The sequence below is a fragment of the Balaenoptera physalus genome (assembly GCF_965194825.1).
Source record: "Balaenoptera physalus genome assembly, chromosome: 20".
NCBI lineage: Eukaryota > Metazoa > Chordata > Mammalia > Artiodactyla > Balaenopteridae > Balaenoptera > Balaenoptera physalus.
In genome coordinates this window covers 48,954,532-48,970,950 of record NC_138901.1, presented here as the reverse complement: position 1 = coordinate 48,970,950, position 16,419 = coordinate 48,954,532, and the positions used below count along the sequence as shown (strand labels likewise).

Genomic DNA, 16,419 nt, shown 5'->3' with positions numbered 1-16,419 from the left:
CAGTTTTCCAAAGTTAAATGAAGGTATTTGCAGTTGAGGGTAGTGTATATTGGAGGTGACATGCCTCATACCTTAAACATCTAAGAGTAATCTCAGCTGTGTGATTCACCATGTGGATTCGGAAGAAAGCCTGGCTGCTGAAGTGAACAGGCCAGGAGGCCTTGACAAAATCCTGTTGTTTTATGATGCCCCCTCCCCCTTTTTAAATGTTTCCTTATTCTCGAGGAAAATCCAGGGGTATGAGTTGCCTGAAAAGCATTTTGTTCTTAGACAGTTTGAGAGTGAAATGAGGACTTAGTACCAGAGGACAGTGACAGAGAACTGCTCCAGCTCTGTTCTGGAACATTGGCCTTCATCCTTGATGTATAACAGTGCAGGCAAAATCAACTGAGACCTTCATATCTTATCTTTGTTAGGGGTTCATCTTCCCCCTACCCCTTCACTCTTCCCCAGGGGCAACCTTAGGCTAGCCTACTGCCCCATTTCTCCACTTCCGATTCCTGGATGACCTCAGACAAGCCCATAGCACCAGCCACCACTGTTAGTGGTGATGACTCTCAATTCCATGTTCCTTGCCTTTCTCATCATACCTAGATTCATATCTGCCCGCCCATCCCACAGACACCTCAGTCTCAGCCTGCCCGAGACCAAAAGTCTTCTGCCTCCAAATCTGCTCTTCCTCTTGTATCTCCTGTTTCAGTCAATGACAGTGATCTCTACACAGTCCCTCAAACCAAAATTCAGCTCTTCTTCCCTTATCCTCTGTAAGGACTTGGTCACCACATCTCACATGTTTTCCAAGTCCACCTCCCCTACTTTTAGTTCCCCTTTGTCTACCTGGAAGTTTGTCCTCAACTTCCAAGTCTCAGCTCAAATACTGCCTTCCTATGAAATCTTACCTAATCCCAAGCTCCTGCCCCCCAGACAGAAATAAGCGCTCTCTGTGTTTTTTATAGCTCTTTAGACATGCCTGTCTTCTAGGACCCATTTACATTGTATTGTAATGTTTCTGTGCTTATCTCCCCACTAGACTGTGAGCTCCTTGGGGGCAAGGCTTAAGTTTTGTTCATCTCTGGATCTCTAGGACTTGGCATAGTGCCCAGACTCAGGAGGCGCTCAATAAATGTTGATTGAATGTATGAATGACTCTTTGCTTGTATGGCTCTTTCATTCATACGTGGTGTGATTCAGGGTGTGTCTTCTGTCTTTTTGCAACAAATAGGTCTTCAATTGTTTTGTGAGTCATGAATGAATGGATGAAGAAAACTGACATTGATTGAATGCTTATCACGAGACAGGCCTCACGCTGAGCATTTCCACTGTGAATGTGATGTTATTTAACTTTTTATCTCTCAGATACTGCTCACTCATCTCTCAAATTTGATACTGATCAATAAGAGCCTAGAGTACCAATTTGAAGTCCTGTCCAGTGGCCATCCTATACTTTTTAGGCCAAAGCAGAAGGCAGCATGCCAGAAGGCCTGGTTTCTGCAGCTCTTGGACCTTGATGAAGAAAAGTGGAAGACATGGCTGCTTTTTCCAGTTCTATGCCTTCTCAGGCTAGTGTGTGTGTATGTGTGTCTGTGTGTGTGTGTGTCAGAGCCAAAGAGATGGAAGTACAGAGCAGTAGCAGCCCACTGGGCCTCCTCGTCCTCGGTGGACACCCTAGTGGATGATTTCCCCTTGGGCATCAGCACCACAAACAGAAGAGCATGGCCAGGGCAGAATCCACTGGGCCTGTTGGCACTATCACCCTCTCCTTCCTCCTTCTATCTATCTATCCTGAACAGGTTCCCGATGCTATCAAATCTCAGTACCAGTTTCCACCCCCTCTCATTGCACCCGCGGCCATTCGGGACGGGGAGCTGATCTGCAATGGGATCCCTGAGGAATCACAGACGCACCTTTTGAACTCTGAGCACTTAGCCACCCAGGCAGAGCAGCAAGAGGTGAGTGAAGGCAGGGCCGGGATTCCAAATCCAATCTTCCTCCCACCTCGCCGCAGCTGTTATTGGAAGTCATTCTCATCCCCAACTTCTGCAGCCCCACCCTCCCCCTCCCTGAGCCCCCACCACCACCACCCCGCCCCCTGAGTTGAATGTTCCAGAGAGAACCTCTGGCTCAGGTCCTGAGGCAAGTAAGAGAACTACACAGTCAACTGGTCTGCTTCTCTCCATCAGTCCCCCAGTGTGCTGTGAGACGGGCAAATCTGTCTTGTAATAACAGATCAGTAGACCTTTTAGAGAAGTTAGGTGACAGTGCTGGACACACAGCAGGTGCTTGGGTGCTTGCTCAATATTGGTGACAAGGTGAGCCTTAGGGGCAGAGTCAGAACGGGAATCCCAAGCTCTGCTGACCAGGGTGTTGCCTGCCGAGTATACCAGCAAGCCTTGCTTGGGAATGGAAATGGAACCCTCTCAGGAGTCGAGCACACCCTCTCTGGGCATTCGCGATGCGACCTCGGAAACAGTGCTTGTCAGCTCTGCTGTAGCCCTGGCCTCTGTGGCAGGAAGGACCAGCGCCTCCCAGGCCTCTCACCCTCCTCTCCTCTCCTCTCCTTCCGTTGCAGTGGCTCTGTAGTGTTGTTGCGCTCCAGTGCAGCATATTGAAACATTTATCTGCTAAGCAGATGCCTTCGCATTGGGACTCTGAGCAGACAGAGAAGGCTGATATTAAGCCTGTTATTGTGACTGACAGCTCAATCACCAACTCCCTGCAAACAGCTGACAAGGCACCTACACCTTCCCACTACCCCTTGTCCTGCCCCTCAGGGCTTAGCACCCAGAATTCCCTGAGCTGCTCTCCACCCCACCAGCCCCCAACCCTAGAGGACATCAGCTGCAGTTCTTGTGCGGAAAAATCCAAGAAAGCCCCCTGTGGGACTGCCAACGGGCCAGTGAACACAGAGGTGAAAGCCAATGGCCCACACCTCTACAGCAGCCCCACTGATTCCACGGACCCCCGGCGACTTCCAGGCGCCAACACCCCCCTACCAGGCCTCTCACACCGGCAAGGCTGGCCTCGGCCCCTCACGCCACCAGCGGCTGGGGGGCTTCAGAACCACACCGTCGGCATCATTGTGAAGACAGAGAATGCCACTGGCCCCAGCTCTTGCCCCCAGAGGAGTTTGGTTCCTGTCCCAAGCCTACCCCCTTCCGTTCCCAGCTCTTGTGCCAGCATCGAGAACACCAGCACTTTGCAAAGAAAGACTGTCCAATCACAGATAGGACCTCCGTTGACAGATTCAAGGCCACTGGGCTCACCCCCAAATGCCACCCGGGTGCTCACTCCCCCCCAAGCAGCAGGAGATGGTATCTTGGCCACAGGAGCCAACCAACGATTCTGCTCACCAGCGCCATCGTCAGGTGAGTGCTGCTCAGCCTTTCATGCTCTTCCTGGCAAATAAGACTTAAGATTCAAAAAACACTTGTATCCCTGTAAATGTGTCAGAGGACTTTGATGTCCGTATTATTTGTCCTCCCCCGTTTCTATGATAGAAGAGAAAGTACATGTTAACTTGTCCCTATTTTGTAGGTGGGACTGCTTAGGCTCTGAAAGTGATTTCCTTAAGGTAACCTACCAAGTCAGTGCAGGATTCGAACTGTGGCCTGGGTCTTCTCGCTCCACCTTCCCACACCTTCCAGGCTTAGTCTTCTGCCTGTTTTGTTCCTTCACCTTAGAGGAAAGCAGCATGCTCTCTGGAGCCACTGTGGTCAGCCTGAGGTTCTGGGTGATGGCTTCAGTGTTTCATGATCCACACCAGAAACTAGATCCACACCTGATCCAGATTCTCAGAGAGAGCTCATCTGAAGGAATTTCCATGTCAGGGAGTGCAGATGCCCACAGAGGTTGGTCTGGCCCAAAAGCTTGCCCTCGGGCCACATTCCAAAAGGCAGTCCCTTAATCCATACTTGGCCTGGTGTAGACCTGCTCTTTCAGCTGTCCCCAGTCAGCATTCAGGACCTCAAGGTTGCTGACCCCAGCATCTGAACCAGGTTTCAGATGCTGCTGGAACCCCCTGTGGTCTCTCCCGTCTGAACTGAAGCTGGCCTCCTAGTCAGCTGGGAGTCTCGGTAACCAGGTGACTGTGACTTCTCTGCATGGGGGCCCCTGGTCCCAGGATGGCCCCTACTCTCAGCCTCTTTTCCTGTTCTGTTTATCTCTTAATACCAACCTGGATAGATTTTGCACCCTGTGAGTCCAACTTGAGTACGCAGGAATTGCAGAGGCAGGCACCACTTATTTGAATGAGCAGAGGCAGCAGGGAGGTAGTCGTGGCCCAGCGAATGAAGCTATCCCACCACGTTCCCCAGAGCAGTAGATTTCACTTGTTCTCAGTGCTCTGGAGACTCCTGCGTGCCCGGGTGCATTGTCGTTCCATCTGCCCTTCCTCACCACACGTTTTTAGCTCTAGGAGTTCCAGAGCCTATGGGGTGAGAATCAAGAAGGGAACATCACCTTGGGTCCGAAATCCAGACCTGTCTCGGCAGTGGGGGATTGGACCGGTGGGTTTCCCTCAGGCGACGTAAGTAACAGTCTTCCTGCTCCGTCCCCAGATGGCAAGGTCAGCCCCGGCACGTTATCCATAGGAAGCGCTTTAACCGTACCCTCTTTCCCAGCCAACTCTACTGCCATGGTGGACCTCACCAACTCACTTCGAGCATTTATGGATGTCAATGGAGGTGAGTGAGTGAACTGCTGCTCTGCCACCAGCGGCTGCGGTGAAGGTGCTGCCCCTGTGCAGCATTCAGCTCATTGAAAAGGGGACAGAAAGGATGCCTGATCTCAGAGGGCTGGGAGGTGGGTAGGGGAGTGGGGTAGGAAAGAAAGCCCCTTCTCCTATTTCTGCCTTATATACGTGCATATACACATAATCAAAGACGAAGGGAGAGCAAAGCCAAGCTGAACCAGTGAGAAGAGAAGAAAATCACTTTAGGCAGATCATCTGGACTTGAAGAATAAAACCAGGAGGAGCCTTGCTCCCAAAGGAGGGATCTCATCTGTGAGAAACCCCCAGAGTCAGGGAGAACTGGGGCAGGTCTTGATCTCTGTGAACAGGGTGGGTGGAAAATCCAAGCCTCAGTGTCAGACATCTGGGCCCTCCCCCACAGGCAGGCAAGTGGTTTGTCTTGCTCCACTTTCTAGGACCGCTGTACCTAACATTAAGCTACCACACCGCAGGAGGCATCTGCACAGGCTGCGTTGGCATCTGTCTCTCACTGCAAATGGCTAGTGAGGTGCTCAGCTCCAGATCCTTGTACCACTTTGTACTCTGTGTTGTTTAAGAAAATCACTTGGCTGGATTTTAGGAATGCTGAAATAGTTGCTCTGTGATGCTCACCTACTTCCGCATTCCATTTCCTCCTCAGCAGCTTTTTAATCTTTCTCTTTGGTTAACAGAAATCGAGATAAATATGCTGGATGAGAAGCTGGTCAAGTTTCTGGCCTTGCAGAGAATACATCAGCTTTTCCCCTCCCGGGTCCAAGCTTCACCGAGCAGTGTCGGGGCACATCCGCTGGCTTCTGGAGGGCACCACACAGAAGGTGCGCATGCCCATATCTGCCACCACACCACACCACACCGTTAAGATCTACCCTCTATGTGTGTGTGAACAGCCATCTCCTCTCCGTGGAGAATCTCAGCTTTCAGTATCTCAGTCCTCCATGTATGCCTTTACTGGGCTTAATAAAACACCGTGGTTTCTTTTCTCAGAAAGCAGAAACAAGATGGCAACCACAGCTTTCAGATCAGACTCGGGAAAGTCTGCTGTAACTCTTTCATACGCGTCCTCTTTGAGACACAGAAAGCGGCTATGAGTGCCTTTGGGTATTTGTGGTGTGCTTTCTGCTCAATTGCTCTCAAATATTTGAGTTAGAAGAGTTTCCCAAAAGGTTAACTCTGCTTAGGATAGCCCTTTGAGCATTAGCCATTAAAAGCCTCGCTGCTCAGAAGGTGGTCCCCAAACCAGTAGCACCAGCGTCACCTAAGAGCTTGTTAGAAATGCAGAGCTCAGGCCCCACCTCAGACCTATGGAATCAGAATCTGCATTTTAACAAGATCCCTAGGTGATTCATATTCAAAATTAGAGAAGCACTGGTCTGTGCCTTCTGGGTTTTTTTGTACAGCCTCCCTATAGTATCAGTTGGTATATCCCTGATAAACCAACAAGCAGCCCAGGCGCTTCAAGTACTATCATCCTTGAATTATATGGTCATCTTCAAAGATGGTCCTTCTTATTACCCATGTGGGAAATGCTGTAAGTGGGGAGAGAAAGCCTCACCCTGAAGCAGCCTAGTGTCAGATGTGAGTTTGGAAAGATGACTCATCCAGTGGGATTATTTTCTTCAGGCCATCACCAAAGGTCCAGGTTCTGTTGATTTATGTTTGGGCCCCAGGTTCTGCTTCTGAATGGCCACATCCCTGTGTTTGCCTTGTAGTGCCGAGAAGGGAAGTACAGGCCCGAGCTGTGTTCTACCCTCTCTTAGGGTTGGGAGGAGCTGTGAACATGTGCTATCGAACCCTCTACATCGGGACAGGTAAGCCAGCTGGGAGAGGTGCTGAATCTGTTCGGCCCTAAAGATTGATACTCTTACCCACAGAGGCTAGAAAGGGAGGGAAGCCCTCTCCAGGGCTGACGGGTTTAACCCAGCAGACCTCTGGACAAGAGGGACTGAGAAAGGAGACTATCAACTGCTTGTCTTCCCTGCTTCAGGCCCTTTTGCCTTGTGCCCAGTGTGGCATCAAGAGGGCTGAACGTCAGCTCTGACTGCCACCCAGTGAGGCATTTTAAACACTGCAGGAAATACCTGAGGAGAGGGCAGATGCTTTGTCCCTGGAGATCTTTGAAAAAGTGATGGGGCTCACACATATCTAACACTTATACTTAGTTAGCCCTACATCTTGTGCAGAGGGACAGATGAGCCCTTAGCCTAGAACTTTCCCTTTCTTTCAAATGATACGGTTTATGGGCCCTGCACCCCATCTTGTGCTCTCCTAGAAATACCCCATCCTCTTCAGTAGCTCACTGCTCTCCTCTGGGCAACAGCACATGTTCTAAAGCAGATGAGCTGGCGGGGACAGCTGTTCTTTAACAGGGGATTAGAAAAGACATCAGTTTTTGTTCAAAAATACAAGGAGAGGGCCCTGAGCTACCTACCCCTTGAGCTCCCGCCCGGAAGTCCCCTGCCCCCTCACCTCCCCCACACATACCCCTGACAGTCTGTTCTCTGCCTTCCTTTTCCTCGCCTCCTGCCACCTCGCAGGAGCTGACATGGACGTGTGCCTTACAAACTATGGTCACTGTAACTACGTGTCCGGGAAACACGCCTGCATCTTCTACGATGAGGTGAGGGGTGGGGATGCGGTGGGAGAGAGGTCTTCCAACCTGAGCCCTGTCCCAGGCACTGGGGTTTGTTCAGTGCCCTGGGGTGAGGGGAAGGGGGTTGGGGGTCCTCTCCTTTTCTTCCATCCCCATCATTCCTGGAGAAGAGTCTTGGTGTGAAGGGGCATCCTACATGGCTACCTGCTCCCCAGGAGCAGGGCCCCCATTTCTCCTGAGGTTGGTCAACAGGCCCAGCGCGGGGCAGAGCACCCTAAAGCAGGGGAGGGGACCATCATAGAAGGAACCAAGCCCTCTGGGCGTGTCCCTGTGAGTTTCATCATCATCATCACGTGCCAGTGAATATCATTTCACCAGGAGCCTGCTAAGGAGGCAGACTACTGGGGGGGCGAGGGGTGGGTTAGGAAGGAAAGCTTCCGTGAAGAGGTGAGTCTTGTGCCCCATTCGAAAGGGACAGGGAAGGGGGGCATGATTGGGGAAGAAAGAGGGAGCTCCCCAGGTAGAGCAGCACAGCCTTCTCCATGTGTCCTCTCTCCCCTTAGCCCCAGGCCCCACGCAGCAGACCACACATCTTATCTTCCCTCCTCCTCCTCAGAATACCAAACATTATGAGCTGTTAAACTACAGTGAGCACGGGACAACGGTGGACAACGTGCTGTATTCATGTGACTTCTCTGAGAAGACCCCGCCAACCCCCCCAAGCAGTATTGTTGCCAAAGTGCAGAGTGTCATCAGTAAGTTGGAGCAGAGGCCTGTGGCCACAGAGCCTGCCATTTTTGGACACATTCTCTAATGCCTCAGCCAGGGTGGCTCTGGCTTGCTGCCATGACCTGCTGTCTCTTGCCTTCCTGGTCCCTTTGGCCAGGTTCCCCTTGCTCGTGGGCCCAGGAAAGGCCACAGAGAAGCAGGTGCTGTGCAGCCCCACGTGTGTACACACCTACCTGGGGACTTCAGACTCCACCGGTCCTTTCTGAGTGCCCCTCACCCCGAGTCACGCAGCATTTAGACGGGGGAGGTACAGGGGCCCAACCCTGGCAGACAGCCCAGGTGGGTTGGCTGCTCACTGTTCCTCTCCTGTGACCTTCCCCCTTTTTCCCAGGGCGCCGCCGGCACCAGAAACAGGATGAAGAGCCAAGTGAGGAGGCAGCCATGATGAGCTCCCAGGCCCAGGGGCCGCAGCGGAGACCCTGCAACTGCAAAGCCAGCAGCTCGAGCTTGATTGGGGGCAGTGGGGCCGGCTGGGAGGGCACGGCCTTACTGCACCACGGCAGCTACATCAAGCTGGGGTGCCTGCAGTTTGTCTTCAGCATCACTGAGTTTGCGACCAAACAGCCCAAAGGCGATGCCGGCCTGCTACAGGATGGGGTCTTGGCCGAGAAGCTCTCTCTCAAGCCCCACCAGGGCCCTGTGCTGCGCTCCAACTCCGTTCCCTAGGACTGGCGGCCACCCGTCACCCGCCCTTCCACCCAACCCAAGACTCCTGCAATGCAAAAATGTACACAAACCAAGCCCGGGGTTTTTTCTATACTCCACCAGAAACCCTTCAACTACAATCTTTGCATGAAATGAAGAAAACCTTTTGACTGTTTTTTAAAAATCCTTTTTCTTTTCTCAAGTTCTAGGGGGCATTTGCACATATATTTGTACTCAACATTTCATGGGAAAGCGGCAGACCGAGCTGAGGAACAGCGTGGGCAGGGAGGGGAAGGCCAGTGGTCTGGACACCTCCTCCGACACAAAACCATTCCCCACCCACCTCCTGCTCCCTCCCCCTCGCCCGCCGTTGTAAAATAATCAGAAACTTGTTCTATTTTGTGGCAGTGACAATAGTTTTATATTAAAAGAAAAAAATACAGTTTTCATACAGCAAAATCTATACAATATCATTGTTTTATTTAATATAAAGATCGCTACCCACCCTCCTTCCATGGTTCCCACCCTCCAGGTTATTTTCCCTTTCTGCAGCGGTTGCACTACAGGTAGCTACTGTGTATTATGGACAAATGAGAAATGAATTCTTTTTCTGGCTGTCCATCTATTTTATTTCAAATAAGGAAAAGTGTATTTGGATTTTGTGTAAATACATCTAGTGCTGACATTTTTTCAATGTTTTTAAAAACTGTACAGTACTACATGTGGTAGAGCGTTTTCTTCAAATTGTCTATTGTAGCAAAAGCGTTTTTGTCGTAAACTGTTCTGTCTCCTTTTTTTGTTCTCCTGCCACTTCTCTCCTCTTCCCTCCACCCCGACAACTAGTACCGATGTACATAGTAATTGTAATGTTTTAGACTTTACAGAAACTTTCCTGTATTCTGTATATAAAAAAACAAAAATACTTCAAATTATGTTTTCTGCCTGTCTGTCCTACCTGTCATCACCCTTAGAGGGGACCCTCCCTAAGGCCCTGGTCCCACAGCCTCATTGAACAAGTGTCACTCCCAGATACTTAGTCCCCAAGGGAAGTCAGGAGAGGGGAGGCGCTGGAGAAAAGTGCACCTAAGGTGGGAGGGAGAAATGGGAGGGGAGGGGTGCAGCTGCGAAGGGGGGCTGTTCTGTGGCTTTGTGGGTGACTTGAGGGAGTTCAGAGGGCTTGATCATTTGACACGATCAGATTCTGCAAGAATCCAAGAGTGTGCAGATCCCTGCTCCTCCTGGCTCCAAAACCAAAACATTAAAATAGAAGATGGCATGATGAGACCTCTGCATTCTGGTCTAGAAGCTTTAACCCAAGGAGTTGGCGCTGCCTTTGGTTCCAGTTGTTCGCTATCATATTTTATCCACCTATTCTGGGGGAAGTCATAACACCTGGTTTTGTTTTTTTTCGCCCGGAGCCCTTAGCTGGGCATGGAGGAATTCATTAATATATTCAAGTATCACTCGAGTTCCTCCAGTTCCGGCCTTTGCCAGGCCTTGGGTCTTGGTCTAGGTCACTTGCTGTGAGCAATCACCAGGGCAGATGTGGCCCCTGCCTCTTGGAGCTTAGAATCTAGTGCGGAGTTTGTTGATTCAAATGTCTGAAGAACATAAAAAAGGAGAAATCCAATCTCTGACTCAGCTGTGCCACAAGTAACGTGACTTGTAGTCACAACTTTACAACTGCAGTTCCTCCTCAGAAGATGATTCTACCCGTTACCTTAATTTTAAGGCCCCCAAGCACCCTCTTTTTAAACCAAACTATTTCTTCCTCCTCGTACACTTTACCTAAGAAACCTTATCTGAGAAGTTTTTCCTGAAGACCATCTCCTACTCCTTAAAGAACACAGCTGTGTGTATGCCAGCACTGTTAGAGTGGGTGGTACCTGTTCGCATATCAGGATTTTGCCTTGGCGGGGGTGGAGAGTGCATCCATTTATTTCATTAATATTCCATCCCTAGCATCATCCCACAGTATTGACACTTGAACACTGAATCCACAGTGCAGCTAAATAGGAAACTTCCCCCTGGAATGTGAGGTCTGGCCCTGGCTTCCACCTACTTGTCTAGCTTTGTCTCCACCACTCTCCTACCCCTACCCTAATGGGCCTCTTGAACTCCTTAAGGACAAAAACATTGTTCTGCTCGGTATTTCCAAGGCTAACTGCACTGCCGGGCACGCCATAAGTGCCAAACAATGGGTGCTAAATTGTACTAGATTTTTTTTCTCCTTTCTCCTGGCAAGTCACCTGGCCAGGAATACCCTTACCCATGCCTCCCTAGCTGTCCCCACCCACTTTGCCATCATAATCACTTCCATTCAGTGATGGAGCTTCTTTACCTATTTCTACCACCTGTGAGAATTTCAGAGACAAATCTCCTGAAGATCAGATAACAGATTTTACACTCTCTTCCTGCTTCCCTTCAGAAATGGAGGGGTGGGGAAGGCAGGGAGATAGACAGCTAATGAATGAGTGACTCCTGACAGCCCTTAACTGATGGTGCCACCCGGAACACACTGTACCACCTCGCTGGCCTCTTTGGGAAGAATCCCAGAAGCTGAGGGCTGAATATGAGGATTAGGAATTGACGGACTTGTTTACTGAGAGCAGAGCATCCAGGACTGGACTCACTCTCAGACACAGCAGCATTCACGTACCCGCTCCTCTCCAGATGGGAAGGATTGCTATTTACTGACACCCAGAGGGCTCACGCATCTGCTTAGCCTCCTGCTCCAGAGCCCAACACAAAGTACAGGTACATACGAAGACGGTCACTCAAGCACCCACTGACAGACTACAGATGCATGCACACACCTGGAGGGTCTCGAGGCCCACAAATTCACACACCTACAAGGTGCTCACATGGGCACACACACACAGGATCCAGAGGCACGCACACAACCTAAAGGGCGATCCCAGGATCTATGGGCACATTACACACCAAAAAGTCATTCACGCCCTCCCTAGGGATTCATGTACATACGTAGAGGGCGCTCCCAGGGCTCAAGCGCACACATGCACCTAGGTTTTCGCACCAGCACACACCCAGAGGACGCAGACGCACGCCTAGGGGGCGCTCCCAGGGCCCACGCGCACACGCACGCACACACACCCCCTGCCCTGCCTCCCGCCCGCGTCCACCTCCGCCTCCGCCTTCTCGAGGCCGAAGCGCGCCTTTCGCCCTTCCAGGCCCGTGCGGGGCGATCCTGCAGCCTCCAGGCGGCGATCCAGGGCTGCTCGAGGGCTGAGCGGGAGCCCGGAGGCGCGGCCGGCATGGAGGCGCTGCTGCTGAGCGTGGGGTTGCTGCTGGGCGCCTACGTGCTAGTCTATTACAACCTGGTGAAGGGGCCGCCGTGCCGCGGCATCGCCAGCCTGCGGGGCCGCACTGCCGTGGTCACGGGTGAGTGCCGGCTGGCGGGCATGGGGCGAGGAGGCCGGGACGGCGGGGGCGGTGGCCCGCGGGCTCAGCTCGGCTCCCGCCCGCCCTCCGCAGGCGCCAACAGCGGCATCGGGAAGATGACGGCGCTGGAGCTGGCGCGCCGGGGAGCGCGCGTGGTTCTAGCCTGCCGGAGCCGGGAGCGCGGGGAGGCGGCCGCCTTCGACCTCCGCCAGGTGAGGGAGGGCGGGGCCAGGCGGGACCGTGAACAGAGGACAGTCACACCTGGGACACAGGGGTGAGCAGAGCAGCTCGGGGCGGGTTTGGAGGAAACGCAGCCCCTGAAAGGAGAGTGCGGCTCGGTTCGCCAAGTGCAGAAGAGGGGGTGAACAGGTCTTCTGGTCACACAGCAAAAGGGCACCAGACCTGAAGGAATTAATTGCAATTCTAAGACATTTAAGGACCGGTAGAAGTTACATTAATGAAAGAGTCAGAAAGGGAACAGCAGAGGGAACAGCATATGCAAAGGCCCTGAGGCAAATTAATTGGTCTGATTTAAGAAACCGATTAAAAGGTTTAATGAGGCTGGAGCACAGAGTATGAGGAAAAGAGGCAAAATGAAGGGGCTGAACACTCTGAGCCAGGACCAGGTTCTGAGGGCCCTTACAGACCCTACTGAGATCAGATTTTATAGAATGGGCAGTAGAGATCCAGTGAAGGGTCCTCCATAGGGTCTGGACTGTCAGAATAGCCTTTTGGAATGAACCCCTTGGTGGCTGTGTGGCATCTGGTTTGGAGGGGGTAAGAGTGGGTTGGAGGACACCAGTGAGAAGTCTGTTGTAGATTTTAGGGTAAACAATAATGGGCAGAGGGTATGATAATAATAATAATAATAATAGCAAGTGCCTATGCACGAGTGCGTGCCAGGCACTGTTCTAAAGATTTTACATATATTAACTCATTTAATCCTCACAATAACTCTGAGATAGGTACTATTATTATTATTCCCACTTTACAGAGAACTAAGGCTCAGAAAGATTAAGCATCTTGCCCAAGGTCTCACTCTAGTAATAGGCAAAGTCAAGATTTGCATCCAGCGTCCACACACTTATCCACTACATTCTAACGCCTAGGGGCAGATCTTAGTAGTAGTAGGAGTTGAACTCTCAGAATTTGGTGCCTGGGGAGAGGGAAGAAGAGAGGGGTGCCTATGACAGCCCAGCCCTTGCCACTCCACAGGAGAGTGGGAACAATGAGGTCATCTTCATGGCCTTGGACTTGGCCAGTCTGGCCTCCGTGAGGGCCTTTGCCACTGCCTTCCTGAGCTCTGAGCCACGGCTGGACATCCTCATCCACAATGCCGGTGAGGGGCAGCAGGCCCTGCAGGGGGGCGGCGGGTGGCCAGGGGGCAGTCGACCCCTCCAGCCAGGCTTTGCCAGGGGACATGTGGGAAGGATGCCCCCTACCACCATCTCACATGGGGGACACCGAGGCCTCCAGGAATCCCTCTGGAGCAGTTGCTCACACCTAGCCCCTGCCCCAGGGATCAGTTCCTGTGGCCGAACCCGGGAGCCCTTTAACCTGCTGTTGCGAGTGAACCACATCGGCCCCTTCCTGCTGACACACCTGCTGCTGCCCCGGCTGAAGACATGCGCCCCCAGCCGCGTGGTGGTGGTATCCTCAGCCGCCCACCGTCGAGGCCGCCTCGACTTCGCACGCCTGGACCGCCCAGTGTTGGGCTGGCGGCAGGAGCTGCGGGCATATGCCGACAGTAAGCTGGCCAACGTATTGTTTGCCAGGGAGCTTGCCACTCAGCTTGAGGGCACTGGCGTCACCTGCTATGCAGCCCACCCAGGTGAGACTTGGCTCTCTGGCTGCTCTGCTTTGTTTTGATTCCCCCTCTCCCATCCTTGCCCCCATCCCATGCTCCCCCAACCTCTCATTGAGCCACAGAATCTCAGAGTAGGAAGGAAGTCTGGTCCAAGGAGAGAACTGTTCCTTGCCGATCTTGAAGCTAGGCTCTCCTTGTCTGGGTTTTTCCTCTCACACCACAAACTTGGATGCTGACTGCTAGGTAGGGTATGGATATGAATAAGGCCTAGGTTCTCACCCCAAGGAGCCATCCACATGACTGAACTGACTATAACATGATGATAATGATGATGTTAGCCAATAATTATTCATTCATTCAGGGAGCATTTACTGAGTACCTACTATGTTCCAGGCATTAATCTCAGTGCAGGGGATGTAGCAGTGAGCAAAACAAAGACCTTATCCTTGTAGAGTTTACATTCTACTTTAGAGAAGGGGGAGACAGCTAATAAATAAATATATACAGTGACAGGTGGTGATAAAGTGCTACAGGGAAAGATAAAACAGGGTAAGGGGACTAAGAAATGACAGGGTTGGCACAAGAAAAAGAAAAAAAGAAATGTCAGGGAGTGCTATTTTTATCTATGGCAGTCAAGGAAGATGTATCTGAAAAGGTGACATTTGAGTAGAAGCCTGAAGGAGATGAGAGAATGAGCCATGAGGCTTTCTGAGGAGAAGAGTTAAAGAACAGAGTAAATAGCAAGTGCAAAGGCCCTGAGGCAGAAGTGCCTGGTGTTCTTGAGAAAGAACAGGGAGCCTGGTATGGTTGGAACAGAGTGAGAGGGGAGAGAGTGGCAAGAGATGAGGAACAGAGGTGGGCTGGGTCATCCAGTGTCTGCATTTTGTCTTACAGTCTGAGTGATTTTACTGATGACTAAGACCCATCCCTGCCTTTAGGAAACAGGTTCCAGGATAACAAGATTTGCCCCACCCATATTACCATACTGCATATTAGATAATCATTGCCTAAGGCTCATTAATAACTATAATAGTGACAATAATAATTATAGCTAACCATTATTACACTCCATGTCTCTAATGTCCGAAACAGTGTCTGGTCTACTACAGGTGTTAATAAATGTTTGCTGATTAAACAAAGGAATAGGAAAAAAGATGAGCTAGTAGAAAAGGTGGAGAGAGACAGAATTGTTCCAGGCTGGGGACACAGCATGAGCAAAATCTGGAAGATGAGGATATATAAGGAGTTTGGATGGAGAAGATGAGCTTGCTGTTAGAAACGAGTGAGGTCACCTTGTCGGGGCCCTAAATACTACCTGGTAAATACTACCTTGGTTTCCCTGGAACTGGACTCTGTTCCCCACTCCCTTCTAGCCCTGTTCTTGCTGCTCTTACCCTGGGCCCTCACCCACTGTCCTCCCGGCTCCTTCCTTCCTTTCTTCCTGTCCACAGGGCCAGTGAACTCGGAGCTGTTCCTGCGCCACGTTCCTGGATGGCTACGCCCACTTTTGCGCCCAGTGGCTTGGCTGGTGCTGCGGGCACCACGAGGGGGTGCCCAGACACCCCTGTACTGCGCTCTGCAGGAGGGCATTGAGCCCCTCAGTGGGAGATACTTTGCCAACTGCCATGTGGAGGAGGTGCCCCCAGCTGCAAGAGACGACCGGGCAGCTCACCGGCTATGGGAGGCCAGCAAAAGGCTAGCCGGGCTTGGGCCTGGGGAGGGTGCCGAATCTGATGAAGATCCCCAGCCTGAGGACCCATCTTCTCCGAGCAGCCCCCACCCTGAGGAGCCCACGGCTTCTGAACTCTACCCCAGCCCTCAGAGTTCACCAGACTTGTCTAAGGTCATGCGCCGAATTCTGGTTAAAGCTGAACCTGAGCTCCAAACCTCCTAACCCCCAGGCCGGGAAGCTTTCCAGGGCACTTGGTGGGCCTTGAAAACCTTAGCTGTGTTCCAGGCCACGCACTGGGCATTGAGAGGGTTGCAATTTTTACCTCCATGGTTACTTTCTGGGGCTTCAAGCTACATCCTGGACAGCTCGTTTCCTGATGGAAGGAAATAAAGGGTAATGATTTCTTCCTGAGAGTGACAGTAACCCCAGATTGAGAGGTGGGGCATAGTGTGCCAGATGCGGCTTCTCAGGAATTTGAATTTCGTGTTTTCCAGGCCCTACCCTCAGGAATGCTGATCAGCCCTGGATGAGGGCCTGGGAATTTGTAATCTGATGCACTGCCAACATTGAGAATTACTCAACTGGGCCCTTTTCGACCGTGTAGCTAGGTAGTTACCATTATCCCCTTTTTCCAGAGGCGGGATTAGGCAGCCAGGTAAGGGACTCGCCCAAGGTCTCCCAGCTAGTAAGAGCAGGGGCTGAAATTGGAGCCCCGGAGGGCTGACTCCAGGGCCGGCCGCTGTAAGGTGGGTGCTGGGAGGTGAGAAAGGGCAGGGCGGTTGTTA

At 51.8% G+C, this 16,419-nt stretch overlaps 2 protein-coding genes across 6 annotated transcripts in view; both read left to right on the top strand.

Moving 5' to 3' along the window:
- PHF12 (PHD finger protein 12) overlaps positions 1–9,682 on the top strand; it is a 40,137-nt gene extending 30,455 nt beyond the window's left edge. For 2 of the 4 annotated variants that reach the window (XM_082442783.1, XM_082442782.1), the window contains 8 exons: positions 1,791–1,949; positions 2,570–3,365; positions 4,557–4,682; positions 5,401–5,544; positions 6,439–6,537; positions 7,264–7,346; positions 7,936–8,074; positions 8,440–9,682. In XM_082442783.1, coding sequence (XP_082298909.1) covers positions 1,791–1,949; positions 2,570–3,365; positions 4,557–4,682; positions 5,401–5,544; positions 6,439–6,537; positions 7,264–7,346; positions 7,936–8,074; positions 8,440–8,774 — 1,881 coding nt within the window. In that variant the 3' untranslated portion in view covers positions 8,775–9,682. Of the gene's footprint in view, positions 1–1,790; positions 1,950–2,569; positions 3,366–4,408; positions 4,434–4,556; positions 4,683–5,400; positions 5,545–6,438; positions 6,538–7,263; positions 7,347–7,935; positions 8,075–8,439 lie in introns of those variants that run through there. The other 2 variants (XM_082442784.1, XR_014257795.1) reach the window with 2 other exon arrangements.
- Positions 9,683–9,769: 87 nt separating this feature from the next.
- Positions 9,770–16,236, top strand: DHRS13 (dehydrogenase/reductase 13). Of its 2 annotated transcripts, XR_014257800.1 has the most exons (6): positions 9,770–12,155; positions 12,249–12,367; positions 13,371–13,494; positions 13,675–13,986; positions 15,414–16,027; positions 16,129–16,236. XR_014257800.1 is itself a non-coding variant. In XM_082442816.1 (5 exons), exons 1-5 carry the CDS (start codon positions 11,729–11,731, stop codon positions 15,854–15,856), a joined length of 1,425 nt encoding a protein of 474 aa, XP_082298942.1. In that variant the 5' UTR covers positions 9,770–11,728; the 3' UTR covers positions 15,857–16,047. The 2 variants fall into 2 exon arrangements, 1 of the variants encoding a protein (XP_082298942.1); XM_082442816.1 differs by lacking the exon at positions 16,129–16,236 and having other exon boundaries at positions 15,414–16,047.
- Positions 16,237–16,419: the final 183 nt, after the last annotated feature.

What these genes read in the sequence shown, in the direction of transcription:
- DHRS13 (XM_082442816.1), top strand. Translation starts at nt 11,729, where the DNA reads ATGTACATACGTAGAGGGCGCTCCCAGGGCTCAAGCGCACACATGCAC. An exon ending in CCGCCTTCGACCTCCGCCAG is followed by an intron (nt 12,368 to 13,370) that starts GTGAGGGAGGGC and finishes GCCACTCCACAG; the next exon opens with GAGAGTGGGAACAATGAGGT. An exon ending in CTGCTATGCAGCCCACCCAG is followed by an intron (nt 13,987 to 15,413) that starts GTGAGACTTGGC and finishes TCCTGTCCACAG; the next exon opens with GGCCAGTGAACTCGGAGCTG.